Source organism: Oncorhynchus kisutch, linkage group LG5 (assembly GCF_002021735.2).
Source record: "Oncorhynchus kisutch isolate 150728-3 linkage group LG5, Okis_V2, whole genome shotgun sequence".
Taxonomy (NCBI): domain Eukaryota; kingdom Metazoa; phylum Chordata; class Actinopteri; order Salmoniformes; family Salmonidae; genus Oncorhynchus; species Oncorhynchus kisutch.
In genome coordinates this window covers 63,341,220-63,354,573 of record NC_034178.2, presented here as the reverse complement: position 1 = coordinate 63,354,573, position 13,354 = coordinate 63,341,220, and the positions used below count along the sequence as shown (strand labels likewise).

At 41.3% G+C, this 13,354-nt stretch overlaps 1 protein-coding gene across 1 annotated transcript in view; it reads left to right on the top strand.

Moving 5' to 3' along the window:
• Positions 1–13,354, top strand: part of LOC109891392 (integrin alpha-5) — a 56,790-nt gene that overhangs the window by 12,536 nt on the left and 30,900 nt on the right. The window contains exons 3-10 of the mRNA XM_020483885.2: positions 5,903–6,003; positions 6,421–6,544; positions 8,263–8,324; positions 8,883–8,928; positions 9,434–9,559; positions 9,880–9,924; positions 10,922–10,965; positions 11,709–11,765. Of these exons, the coding sequence (XP_020339474.1) occupies positions 5,903–6,003; positions 6,421–6,544; positions 8,263–8,324; positions 8,883–8,928; positions 9,434–9,559; positions 9,880–9,924; positions 10,922–10,965; positions 11,709–11,765 (605 nt within the window). The remainder of the gene's footprint in view (positions 1–5,902; positions 6,004–6,420; positions 6,545–8,262; positions 8,325–8,882; positions 8,929–9,433; positions 9,560–9,879; positions 9,925–10,921; positions 10,966–11,708; positions 11,766–13,354) is intronic.

The following is a 13,354-nucleotide window of genomic DNA, read 5'->3' as shown; positions in this document are numbered from 1 at the left end:
TACCGTGTTGATTTGTGGTCAGTTGTAGTTGAAGACTACAGAGATTTGATACTCTTTATGGTTGTGTTGTAAAATAATTAGATATTTTGATGAATGGACCAACATTGTGTGACTAAGGTCACTGGAGTTCACTGAACTCCTTTACCTGTCTGGACTCTTTTAGGCCCAAGGTACGGGACTTTTCTCGAGGAACCAGAGCTCATTGTTTGTTATATTATTATGTGTGTGATCATTTATGTTGGTAATACAACCCACGCAGAAGAACAGTTTTAAAGCTATTTCCAATGTTTTAAGGGTTTACGTCCATCCTGACTTTTACTTGAGTCCTTTGTATTGGTGTAGACTTGACGGACTAGACGGGACTCATTCCCTCACAAACAAAAAGGAGAAATCAATATTTTCTCTGGTAGGTAGAATCTACCTGGCACCCTACAGACAATAACCCCAAGTCAAAACCGTTACAATACACACACTGGATACACACATACTCAGATACTCACATACATACTGTACACCTGTGGAAGCTGGTGGGAGGAGCTATAGGAGGATGGGCTCATTGTAATATCTGGAATGGAATTAATGGAACAGTATCAAACACGTCAAACATATAGAAAATACATGTTTGACGCTGTTCCATACTGTACTCAGGTACAGACACAAATGCACATAAACAGGATATACACACATACAATGCTTCCAGAAAGTATTCACACCCCTTGACTTTTTCCGCATTCCACAGCCTGAATAAAAATGATTACATTTAGATTTTTATTGTCACTGGCCTACACACAATACCTCATAATGTCAAAGTGGAATTATGGTTTTTGAAATTGTTACAAATTAGTAAAAAATGAAAGCTGAAATGCCTTGAGTCAATAAGTATTCAACCCCTTTGTTATGGCAAGCCTAAATAAGCTCATGAGTAAACATTTGCTTAACAAGTCACATAATAAGTTGCATGGACTCACTCTGTGTGTAATAATGGTGTTTATCATTATTTATGAAATACTACCTCGTCTCTGTACCCCACACATACAATTATCTGTGAATTTCAAACACAGATTCAACTACATAGACCAGAGAGGTTTTCCAATGCCTCGCAAAGAAGAGCGTCTATTGGTAGATGGGTAAAAATACAAAAAGCTGACAATGAATATCTCTTTGAGCATGGTGTAGTTATTTATTACACTTTGGATGGTGTATCAATACACCCAGCCACTACAAAGAAACAGGTGTCCTTCCTAACTCAGTTGCAAGAGAGGAAGGAAACCGCTGAGGGTTTTCACCATGAGTCCAATGGTGACTTTAAAACTGTTACAGAGTTTAATGGCTGGGATCAACAACATTGTAGTTACTCCACAATACTAACCTAATTGACAGAGTGAAAAGAAGGAAGCCTGTACAGAATAAAAAAAGATTCCAAAACATGCATTCTGTTTGCAACAAGGCACACAAGAAATACTGCCAAAAATGTGGAAAACATTTTGTCCTGAATACAAAGTGTTATGTTTGGGGCAAATCCAATACAACACATTACTGAGTATCACTCTCCATATTGTCTAGCGTAGTGGTGGCTGCATCACATTATGGGTATGCTTGTAATCATTAAGGACTAGATACAAATAATGTATGAAATGGATCTAAGCACAGGCAAAATCCTAGAGGAAAACCTGGTTCAGTTTGCTTTCCACCAGACACGGGGAGATGAATTCACCTTTCTGCAGGACAAAAACTAAAAGCACAAGGCCAAATTTACACTCACTGGAGTTACTTACCAAGAAGACAGTGAATGTTCCAGAGTGGCCGAGTTACCGTTTTGAAACCGGCTTGAAAATCTATAGCAAAAGCTGAAAACAGTCGTCTAGCAATGATCAACAACTAATTTGGCAGAGCTTGAAGAATTTTGAAAAGAATAATGGGCAAATGTTGCACAATCCAGGTGTGGAAAGCTCTTAGAGACTTAACCAGAAAGACTCACAGTTGTAATCGCTGCCAAAGGTGATTCTAACATATATTGACTCAGGAGGTTGAGTACTTATCTAATCAACAAATTAGTGTTTTATTGTTCATGACTTATCTTACAAATGTTAAACATTTTGTTCCACTTTGACATGACAGGGTATTTTGTGTAGATCGTTGACAAAAAAATGGCAATTAAATATATTTTAATTCCATTTTGTAACACAACAAAATGTGTAAAAAGTCCAGGTGTGTGAATAGTTTCTGAAGCTAATGTATGCTGTAGTCAGACATGAATGCACATAACCTGGATACACACCTTCTCTTGCACGTAAACTGTTTATACATACACAAATACACACACATGCACTGCTTACAAACCTATCTGTGATCACAAACACATACTGTGTACACAAAAATGTGTGCTGTATACATCCACCGGCTTATATGCACACAAATATACACCCTTATAAGTACATTATCGAAATTGAAGGAACAGCTGATGTGATAAATTAATTCAGGAATTAAGACGATAGCTGTTTTACACAGACACGCAGGAAGACACACACACACACACACACACACACACACACACACACACACACACACACACACACACACACACACACACACACACACACACACACACACACACACACACACACACACACACACACACACACACTGCCCTGGGCCCTTCCTTTCACGTGCTTGTGCATCGTGTTTCCCATGCAGGTCTCTGGGTTCAAAGAGTATAGTGTGTACTACAGACACAGTCCAGACCCCAGCAGCCAGCCAGACATAGGGCAGACCCCAGCAGCCAGCCATCCAGCCAGACAGACAGCCAGACAGACAGACCGACCGACAGGGCAGCGGTATGGGAAGGTTAATGTCACCACTCAAGTCTATGCATCAGAAAAATGCATCAAACCCATACTGCCAAGTCTACCGCATCAAATATTTTAATTAACTTCTTAATCTTAAACTTTTTCTTACCTGGGAAGAAGTCTATTGGCCAGGAGTGACTTTCTGAAATCAAATTTAATTTTTTACATGCGCCGAATACAACAGGTATTTCACCTTACAGTGAAATGTTTACTTAACCAACAATGGAATTTTAAGAAAAATAACAAGAACATTTGTAAAAGTAACAAATAATTCAAGAGCAGCAGTAAAATAACAATAGTGATGCTATACAGGGGGTACCGGTACAGAGTCAATGTGTAGTGGCACCAGTTAGTCGAGGTAATTGAGGTAATATATACATGTAGGTAGAGTTATTAAAGTGACTATGCATAGAAAATAACGGGGAGTATCAGCAGCGTAAAGGGGGGGGGGGGGCAATGCAAATAGTCTGGGTAGCCATTTGATGTTTAGGAGTCTTATGGCTTGGGGGTAAAAGCTATTTAGAAGCCTTTTGGACCTAGACTTGGCACTCCGATACCGCTTGCCGTGCAGTAGCAGAGAGAACAGTCTATGACTGGGGTGGCTGGAGTCTTTGACAATTTTTAGGGACTTCCTCTGACACCACCTGGTATAGAGTTCCTGGATGGCAGGAAGCTTGGCCCCAGTGATGTACTGGGCCATATGCACTACCCTCTGTAGTGCCGTGCAGTCGGAGGCCGAGCAGTTGCCATACCAGAGCATCCTGACAGGTTGCATCACTGCCTATCTCTCAACATGACTAAAGTTTGACCTTTCTCATAACCCAGAACCAAGTCTCTCATGTGCTCTCCTAGCCAGCTGCTTGATGTTTTTCCTGTCACAAGAAACTGTTTTACCAGAGCCCCCCCACCCCCTTCATAAAATAGGGATCAGACTATGAAGGACAAATGTTACTACAGTAACAATGCATTCCAAGTCCAGCTGAACGGTTTGATGCTTGCCAATAGCAAGGTGGATGGATTAAGAGTTGAGACTTAGACAGGGTTATAAAAACATGTGGAACCGTGTGACATCAAACAGGGATGACATGAGGGATCATGTTGAGACAAAGTTAACTTACAATAGAAATCACTGTTTCTGAAACTTCTCTTGAGTACCACCAGCCATTCCTTTTTTTTGTTGCAGTAGTGCCCCTTTTTGTATTTGTTGTGTTTATTGGACAGGATAGAGAGAAACAAGTATAGAAGGAGACAGAGTGCTAGAGCGCAGTGGGATGGATTGGAGCCCATGCTGGCAGCGGTAATACACAGTACATGTCGCCAACAGGCAGTGGCTGAGATCGATGGACCACCTCAGCCATTGCATTTATTTCATGTATTTCAGTGCAAGGACACCTGATTCAAATGATCTACTAAATGTCATTTGTCACATGCTTAGTAAACAATAACAGTGAAATGCTTACTTACGTTTCCTTTTCCAACAATGTAGAGTTAAAGATTAAACATAAATACAGTGAATAAAAAAATTACATTTTGAATAAAAATAACATGGCTATATACAGGAAGTAGAACATAACATGGCTATATACAGGAAGTAGAACATAACATGGCTATATACAGGAAGTAGAACATAACATGGCTATATACAGGAAGTAGAACATAACATGGCTATATACAGGAAGTAGAACATAACATGGCTATATACAGGAAGTAGAACATAACATGGCTATATACAGGAAGTAGAACATAACATGGCTATATACAGGAAGTAGAACATAACATGGCTATATACAGGAAGTAGAACATAACATGGCTATATACAGGAAGTAGAACATAACATGGCTATATACAGGAAGTAGAACATAACATGGCTATATACAGGGAGTAGAACATAACATGGCTATATACAGGAAGTAGAACATAACATGGCTATATACAGGGAGTAGAACATAACATGGCTATATACAGGAAGTAGAACATAACATGGCTATATACAGGAAGTAGAACATAACATGGCTATATACAGGGAGTAGAACATAACATGGCTATATACAGGAAGTAGAACATAACATGGCTATATACAGGAAGTAGAACATAACATGGCTATATACAGGAAGTAGAACATAACATGGCTATATACAGGAAGTAGAACATAACATGGCTATATACAGGAAGTAGAACATAACATGGCTATATACAGGAAGTAGAACATAACATGGCTATATACAGGAAGTAGAACATAACATGGCTATATACAGGAAGTAGAACATAACATGGCTATATACAGGAAGTAGAACATAACATGGCTATATACAGGAAGTAGAACATAACATGGCTATATACAGGAAGTAGAAAATAACATGGCTATATACAGGGAGTAGAACATAACATGGCTATATACAGGAAGTAGAACATAACATGGCTATATACAGGAAGTAGAACATAACATGGCTATATACAGGAAGTAGAACATAACATGGCTATATACAGGAAGTAGAAAATAACATGGCTATATACAGGGAGTACCAGTACCTAGTCGATGTGCAGGGGTACGATATTATAACATAGCTATATACAGGGAGTACCAGTACCTAGTCTATGTTAAGGGGTACAACGTAATAACATGGCTATATACAGGGAGTACCAGTACCTAGTCGATGTTAAGGGGTACAACGTAATAACATGGCTATATACAGGGAGTACCAGTACCTAGTTGATGTTAAAGGGTACAACGTAATAACATGGCTATATACAGGGAGTACCAGTACCTAGTTGATGTTAAGGGGTACAACATAATAACATGGCTGTATACAGGGAGTACCAGTACCTAGTCGATGTTAAGGGGTACAACGTAATAACATGGCTATATACAGGAAGTACCAGTAACAAGTTGATCACGCACCTCATTTGTCGAATCAGGTGTGATAGTCCTGAAATACAGTAAGTGGAACAGTAGGGTTACTTGAGGAAACACTGGTGCAAACTTCAGGCGAGCTATTACAGTGTCATACAAGTACTGCATTACGAATGTAAAGGTGCGTTTCTTTGGCATCTCCCAGGGGATCGCAGTTTCCACGTCAACCACGTCGACGTCCAGGTCGAGTTCAAGTCCCATCAGTGGTTTGGGGCTACGGTGCGTTCCCATGGCAACACTGTCCTGGTAAGATAGGCTACTACATTCTGTGGGATAGAAGGGAATAGGTCATCATATAACTGTCCTGTTAGAATTGCTCACAGAAATATATATAATTTTATTTGGATTTTGATATCGTTCACAAGTTCTACACACAAGTTCTACCACAGGAGGTTGGTGGCAACTTAATTGGGGAGGACTGGCTCGTGGTAATGGCTGGAGTGGAATGGTATCAAATACATCAAACACATGGTTCAATTCTTTTTGCTCCGTTCCAGCCATTATTGTGAGCCGTCCTCCCCTCAGCAGCCTCCAATGAAGTCGACCATAGCCCCAGTCATAAAACACTTTTTACTATGTGTCAGGGATGTGTATCAACATCTGACAGTTGACAGTTGTGAAGTTTGTGTGTTGTTTTGAACTCCTTTCTTGAATGTCTCCAAGGCTTGTGCCCCAAGATATTACTGGAGAACGGAACACGATGCCCCCTTCTCGGATGCCACAGGAACCTGCTACCTCTCCGTGGACAACCTCAAGACATTTGTGGAGTACGCCCCCTGTCGCACAGGTACAGTACTGCAACAACATCCTTATCCAAAATACTGTACCTGACGAAACATGCAGCCACAGATTTGTCTCGTGAGGATGAGGGCCAAATCCTCACTTTAGGTCCAACAATCTTATAAATTGACCACAGATGTCAATGGGAGATTTGTGTGCTCACAATGTTATGATTGTTACACGGAGCGGAGCAGTTGAACCCAAGAGCAGACACAGACAAGGAGACTGGGATACGGTAACCAAGGTATTTATTGAAATACAGGGGAAGATGGGGTGCAGGCCAGGGAAAGCTTGGACGGGTTACAGGGAGCCAGGTGCTGAGGCTGGAGCGAGGGGAGTTGGGGCTGGGTAAGCAGGTCCGGAGAGGAATCCAAGGAAACAGTAGAGTGGGGGGGGTCCAGGACAGTGTAGCAGGACTGACGAGACGTGGGACTGGAGACAGGGACCAGAGTCAGAGAGGACAGAACTGTAGCAGAGAGGAAAACAGCTTCAGGCAAGGGAAAACAGGCACAACATGAAAGCAGGATCTATGCAGAAACAAACAGCAAAAAACACAGATTGACTGAGCAGAGGTTACAATCTGGCAGCGTAGAAGTGACAGGGCTGAATATTTGTGGAGGTCTTGATTATGGAACAGGTTGCAGCTGGTGGGGATCTGCTCTGCCTCCAGCACACCTGTCTCCGCCCGCATAATCACAAACACACAGAGATAGAAAGAGGGAGAGAGCACTGGGGGAGTGGCGGCAGGTTAGGGAGACACAGGAGGAACAGTAGAGGGCGTGGCAGGCGCAGATGTAACAATAATATTGCCCAGGGCCAGGTTTCTCATAACGATGGAGCTTAGGCTTCCGAGTGATTTTAAAGATGCGAGGGTTTTAAAGATGCATCTTTCCTACAACCGAGGAAGATAACACGCTTTTCTCAAAACGCCATGCAGAGAGAACGTTCGGTAAGGCCGTCATTGGAGCATGTGACGATACTGATAAGACTGAAATAAAGGGAGCGTTGCTCTCTGATCAGCTTCTTCCAATCAAATCTTAACTAAACATTATAATTGTTTCATAATACTGACGACGGATCAGCCCCTAGAGAGATAGTACCACCTACGGCTGCAAATATTGAGGCAGCTTATTCAAATGCTTAGCCAATAAAAATGCACTGAATCACAGAATTGGCACAGCATTGTGCACATGTTAGGCTACACATCATGACATATATTAAGACAAATTACAGACCGTAGCAAAATTGAACTCAATTGGTTGAAAATTAAATATACTTCAATATGATTTAAATAGGCCTTTAGCATACTGTTCATTTTTTAATGCAGTCATCTCGGTTTTCATTTGTTTTTATCAATTGCAAAGACATTGGCGACTTGTTGTCAACTTCTTGTGAAGTTATCGGTGGTCACAGAGAGATGGATAAATCATGTGATTCTATGTTTAGCGGAGATCTTCTGTGAGTAAAGTGACTTGGGAGGGCAAAAAAGCATCTAACGGCACACTTAGCTGTTCTACGAGTGATCTGAGGCAGGCTTTAGATTACGAGTTTTTTCAAGTGCAACGTAAATAACAGTGGGAAACAGCTCAGAGATTTAATGATTCTCCTACGAAAGGTTCTAACGATGAACGTAATCTTAACATGCTTTTGGGAAATTAGGCCCTGGATGGGCCAATTGGGTGGTGGCCTTATCAATGTTTTCTGCACCTCTTCCTTTTACCTCAGAGAGACATGGTCCTGCAGGACAGGGCTACTGTCAGGGTGGGTTCAGTGCTGACTTCACCAAGGTACGTTGAACAGGACAAGGAACAATTCCTTAACAAACAATTCACAAGAGATTCTCTTTTAGTTTTTAATGGGGCAAACTCCTTATGTTCTGGGGGGCTGTTCCAGAAAGCAGGATCAGTAAGTTAGAGATTTTTGTATGGGGAGGTAGGTAGCCCCTCCGCACCTCTCTAAAAACCTGTGTGTGTGCTGTGTGTAAGTCTTTTGGAGGGGTTGGGTTAAAAGTGGAAGTACAATTTTGGTTGAATCTTAGCCAGGTAACTGTCCCAGACATTCTGAATTCACCTCCAATTAACTTTCCAGAAATATAGACGTGAAATTGGCATTAAATAATTGACTAAGCAACAAACAACCCATATTCAAGTTTTGCTTTCTGAATGATTGAGGAAATCAAGACAGACTGCTTATAAGCTGGATAACTGAATGATCCTGCTTTCTGGAACAGCACACTGAATGAATACTGTATGTTTAGTCATATAACATGAGACTTACAATGGAGTTTGAAAAGTTGCTTGATACCTAAGGTTCTCATCAGAGTGGTGGTTTTCTGCGTGTTTCAGGATGGGAAGGTTGTTCTCGGAGGACCAGGAAGCTTTTACTGGCAAGGTGAGTGCACTAGTAGATTTATGATAGGATCCTATTGAGACCATATGTGGATTACTATGAACTGGCTCAAGTACAGGATGTAGAGATAGCATACAGTACAGCTTAGAAAACTATACTGGGAATTCACATGTTTATGAGACAGGTACAGTGGAGAGAGACAGGTACAGTGGAGAGAGACGGGAAAAATGACTGCACTAGGCTACCCTGGGGCGTTCTGCCCCTGAACAGGCAGTTAACCCACTGTTTCTAGGCCGTCATTTAAAATAAGAATTTGTTCTTAACTGACTTGCCTAGTTAAATAAAGGTTTAAAAAAAAAGAGCTTTGTATATGTCAGTATAGTGAAAGGGCGGGTTTGGAACTTGCGCAGACAACGGCCTATTAGTTATCCCCTACACCATCCACAGGGCCAAACCTCGACAATCATTTTAGTGCAGCTAAAAAACATAGTTCAAAAGTCTTAACCTCTAACCTCTGGCTCTTTTCCCCATCCGTTCCGGCCTACAGGTCAACTAGTCTCAGCCACCACAGAGGAAATCGTCAAGGCCTACTTCCCATCCTACTTCCTGCTCTCTGTTACTGGGCAGATCCAGACTCGGCAGGTGCAGGGGAGCTATGACGACAGCTACCTCGGTTAGTATGCTCCACTTCTTCATAGGAGCTACAGTAGCTAGAGGCTGCATCTGACACCCTATTCCCCTCACAGTGCACTGCTTTTGATCAGAGACCTAAGTGGTGGCCTTTCTTGATTTCTCATTGCTCTCACTCTTCTCTCTCTCTCTCTCCTTTCTCTGTCTCGCTTTCTTTCTCTCGTTCTCTCTCCACCTTTCTTTCTCCCTCATTATCTTTCTTTCTATCTATCTTTATTTCTTTCTCTCTCTCCCCCTTTCTCTTTCTTTCTCACTCTTGCTTGCTCTCCCTCTCGCTCTCTCGATCTCTCACTCTCATTCCAGGTTACTCTGTTGCTGGAGGGGAGTTCAGTGGAGATGATATTGAAGGTGAGTGTCATATTTACAGCGCCAACTTACTTGTTCGAGCATGATTGGGCTTTGGGTTTGCTTACCCCATAGCCCTCTCTAATAGTTAACCATCTAAAGACCCCCTGTGCTCTAATATACTAATGTGCTCTAGTCATTAGAGCATGAGTCATTAGAGCTTTAGTCATTAGAGCTTTAGTCATTAGAGTGCTAGTCATTAGAGCGTTAGTTATTAGAGCGCTAGTCATTAGAGCGCTAGTCATTAGAGCGCTAGTCATTAGAGCATAGTCATTAGAGCGTTAGTCATTAGAGAGCTAGTCATTAGAGAGCTAGTCATTAGAGCGTTAGTCATTAGAGAGCTAGTCATTACAGCGCTAGTCATTAGAGCGCTAGTTATTAGAGCGCTAGTCATTAGAGAGCTAGTCATTAGAGCTTTAGTCATTTTAGAGCTTTAGTCATTAGAGTGCTAGTCATTAGAGCGTTAGTTATTAGAGCGCTAGTCATTAGAGGGCTAGTTATTAGAGCGCTAGTCATTAGAGCGCTAGTCATTAGAGAGCTAGTCATTAGAGCGTGTGAATGTATCAGAGCATAAGATAATAATGTACTTATCACATGTCTTTATAGTCTATTGTAGTAAGTACTTGACAGATAGTATTCTTGAACAGAAGACACATTTAAAACGAGGCAACTTGACTCTCACTAATATATTTCCCTGAAGCTTATCCAGTTCAGTAACTCACTCAAAGCCACAACAGGAATATTTTCAACACTGACTTATTTTAAAAGAAAAGAAAAACTTGTGGGCTTGCCTGTATCACTTAAGTTATTAAGCTTGTACAGTATCATAGATTTCCCATGCACCTGCAACAAACAAGCCTCAGCTTTCCCTATTTTAAACACTGGGTTATTACCAGCAAAGTTTTGACCCTTGTGTATTTGGAAGTGCTTGGACTCAACTGCTCTCTCCAATCTTTTAAACTTATTTTCTTTATTTCTTTCTCATTTTCTGTCTTTTCAGACTTCATCACCGGAGTTCCCAAAGGACAAATGCTGCATGGTTTAGTAAGGAGTCCTCACATATTTATACATCATCATTCATTCTAGATGAAAGTTAACGAGGGTTAACATAATAAGGATGACATTGGGGTGACATAGAACAGGAGTCGGCAATAGGCGGCTCACGGACCAAAACCGGCCTGCGAGTGATTTCTTTTGGGCCGCCCAAAGATTGCATTCAAATATATTTTTGTTTTTGATCAAATAAGACAGTTAAAAAATGTAATTCAGGAAATCTGTTCCCAAGTATTCCTACAAATAAAAAGAGAGACACACAGTATGTGATCATGTCTCAATGTAATCAAGGTATGAAATGATTGTATTTGAAAATAACAATCTCTTTTTGGGTTTACTTGTGGTCAATGTGCAGTGTACAAATTATTATGATTATGTTCCTGCCCCCTAACCATCCGCTCGGACAAAAATTGTCCCGTGGCTGAATCTAGTTGCCTACCCCTGACATAGATGTAACGTATGTTACTGTAGGGAGAAAAAAGGGAGTGAGAGGATGCCAAAATATAAACAGGGGGAATATCCATAGAAAGATACAGTAAAATCCTTCCATTTGGTTACATTCACATCCACTGCAGGAAGTGTATTAATAGGGAGATTTAAAGAGATAAATATATTGAATGTAGATAAACAAGCATGAAATGCATACATGTCACAAATGGACAGTCATTTTGTTGATGGTTCTACTACAACCATGGTTGATAACTGAAGGTCTTTTACTAACTCTCTCAATGCAGGTGTCATTACTCAATGGGACAGATCTGAAATCCATGCTGAACCTAACTGGAGAACAGGTTGGTGCACATCTGCTTAACAGCAAGGGGGCTAGACTATACTGTACTTTTGTCTCCTCTGTTTTGATATGTAGGTATATATAGGGGGGGGGGGGGGGGGGGGGGCTGAAGGAATTTGCCCCCAGGAGATGGAGCCTGATCCCTGGGTTAGAGGTGAGCCCACGTACACCTATGTGTTCCATATGTTCTGATTGAATCAGAAACAGAGGCAGAAAAAGCAGACACTCACACACACACACACACACACACACACACACAAAGTGTAACGGCTACATACTGACTCAGGATTTGGTGTTGCTAACTGAGGGGGTGGGGAGCTTGTTTATACCAACACGCCATTGTTGTGCCAAAGGGTCTAGATTCCTCATTCGCTAAGTTGGTTTTTGGATTGAGTGACATGGTTGTTTTTATACTCTTGTAGTCTTCTAAATTCTCCATGGTTGATAAACGAGACCCATACTATTGTAGACATGTATGTGTGCTTAGTGTTTGTGTGTGTGTTTGTTGTTCTTGATTTTGTGTGTGTGTGTGTGTGTGTGTGTGTGTGTGTGTGTGTGTGTGTGTGTGTGTGTGTGTGTGTGTGTGTGTGTGTGTGTGTGTGTGTGTGTGTGTGTGTGTGTGTGTGTGTGTGTGTGTGTGTATGTGTGTGTGTGTGTGTGTGTGTGTGTGTGTGTCTACGGGTCCGCCAGTGTTGTGGAAGCTACTCTGAAAATGCATTTGTTCCAGCTACCAATTTACTTGACACTGAAACAAGTTTAAGCTACACTAAAGCTACCCTTAAGAAAAATATAATTTACTTACTTATACAGTTCATTTGAAAAAGTAGCTCACACCATCCAAACTACTTGGTGAAGAATTATTATATCTAAATCTGAAATGTCATAGACTACAAATTACAAGAACAGATCTGGAGTCAGATGTTAACAGAATGTGTAATTTAGCCTATTAAACACAAAAACTAAGTATCAAGTGAGAATTAGGCAGGTCTGCTGCTGAAACAGAAAGGAAATTACTACATGTAGTTCACTGCTCCCCAACACTGGTTTCTGCACGTGCGCATGTTGGCGCATAGGCTGTTACTTTCAATGGAAAGCTTTGGGTTCAGGGTTCTGGGCATAAGAAACACCACATGCTGTGTAAACTGCTAACTGACTGCTAACTGCTTACTTCATAGGAAGAATGAAATAAACTCCTGGCTGGATTTGACTTGACGGTCTCTTTTGGTTGACTGCTCTCAACATGAGTGCTTGGACTGCACCGTCAGACTCGGCTGCGGAAACAAAGAAATACAAATAAAGTCCGTAGCTCTATGTCTTTACGGTTGTGTTAGATTTGAGTCCGTAGCTCTATGTCTTTACGGTTGTGTTAGATTTGAGTCCGTAGCTCTATGTCTTTACGGTTGTGTTAGATTTGAGTCCGTAGCTCTATGTCTTTACGGTTGTGTTAGATTTGAGTCCGTAGCTCTATGTCTTTACGGTTGTGTTAGATTTGAGTCCGTAGCTCTATGTCTTTACGGTTGTGTTAGATTTGAGTCCGTAGCTCTATGTCTTTACGGTTGTGTTAGATTTGAGTCCGTTGCTCTATGTCTT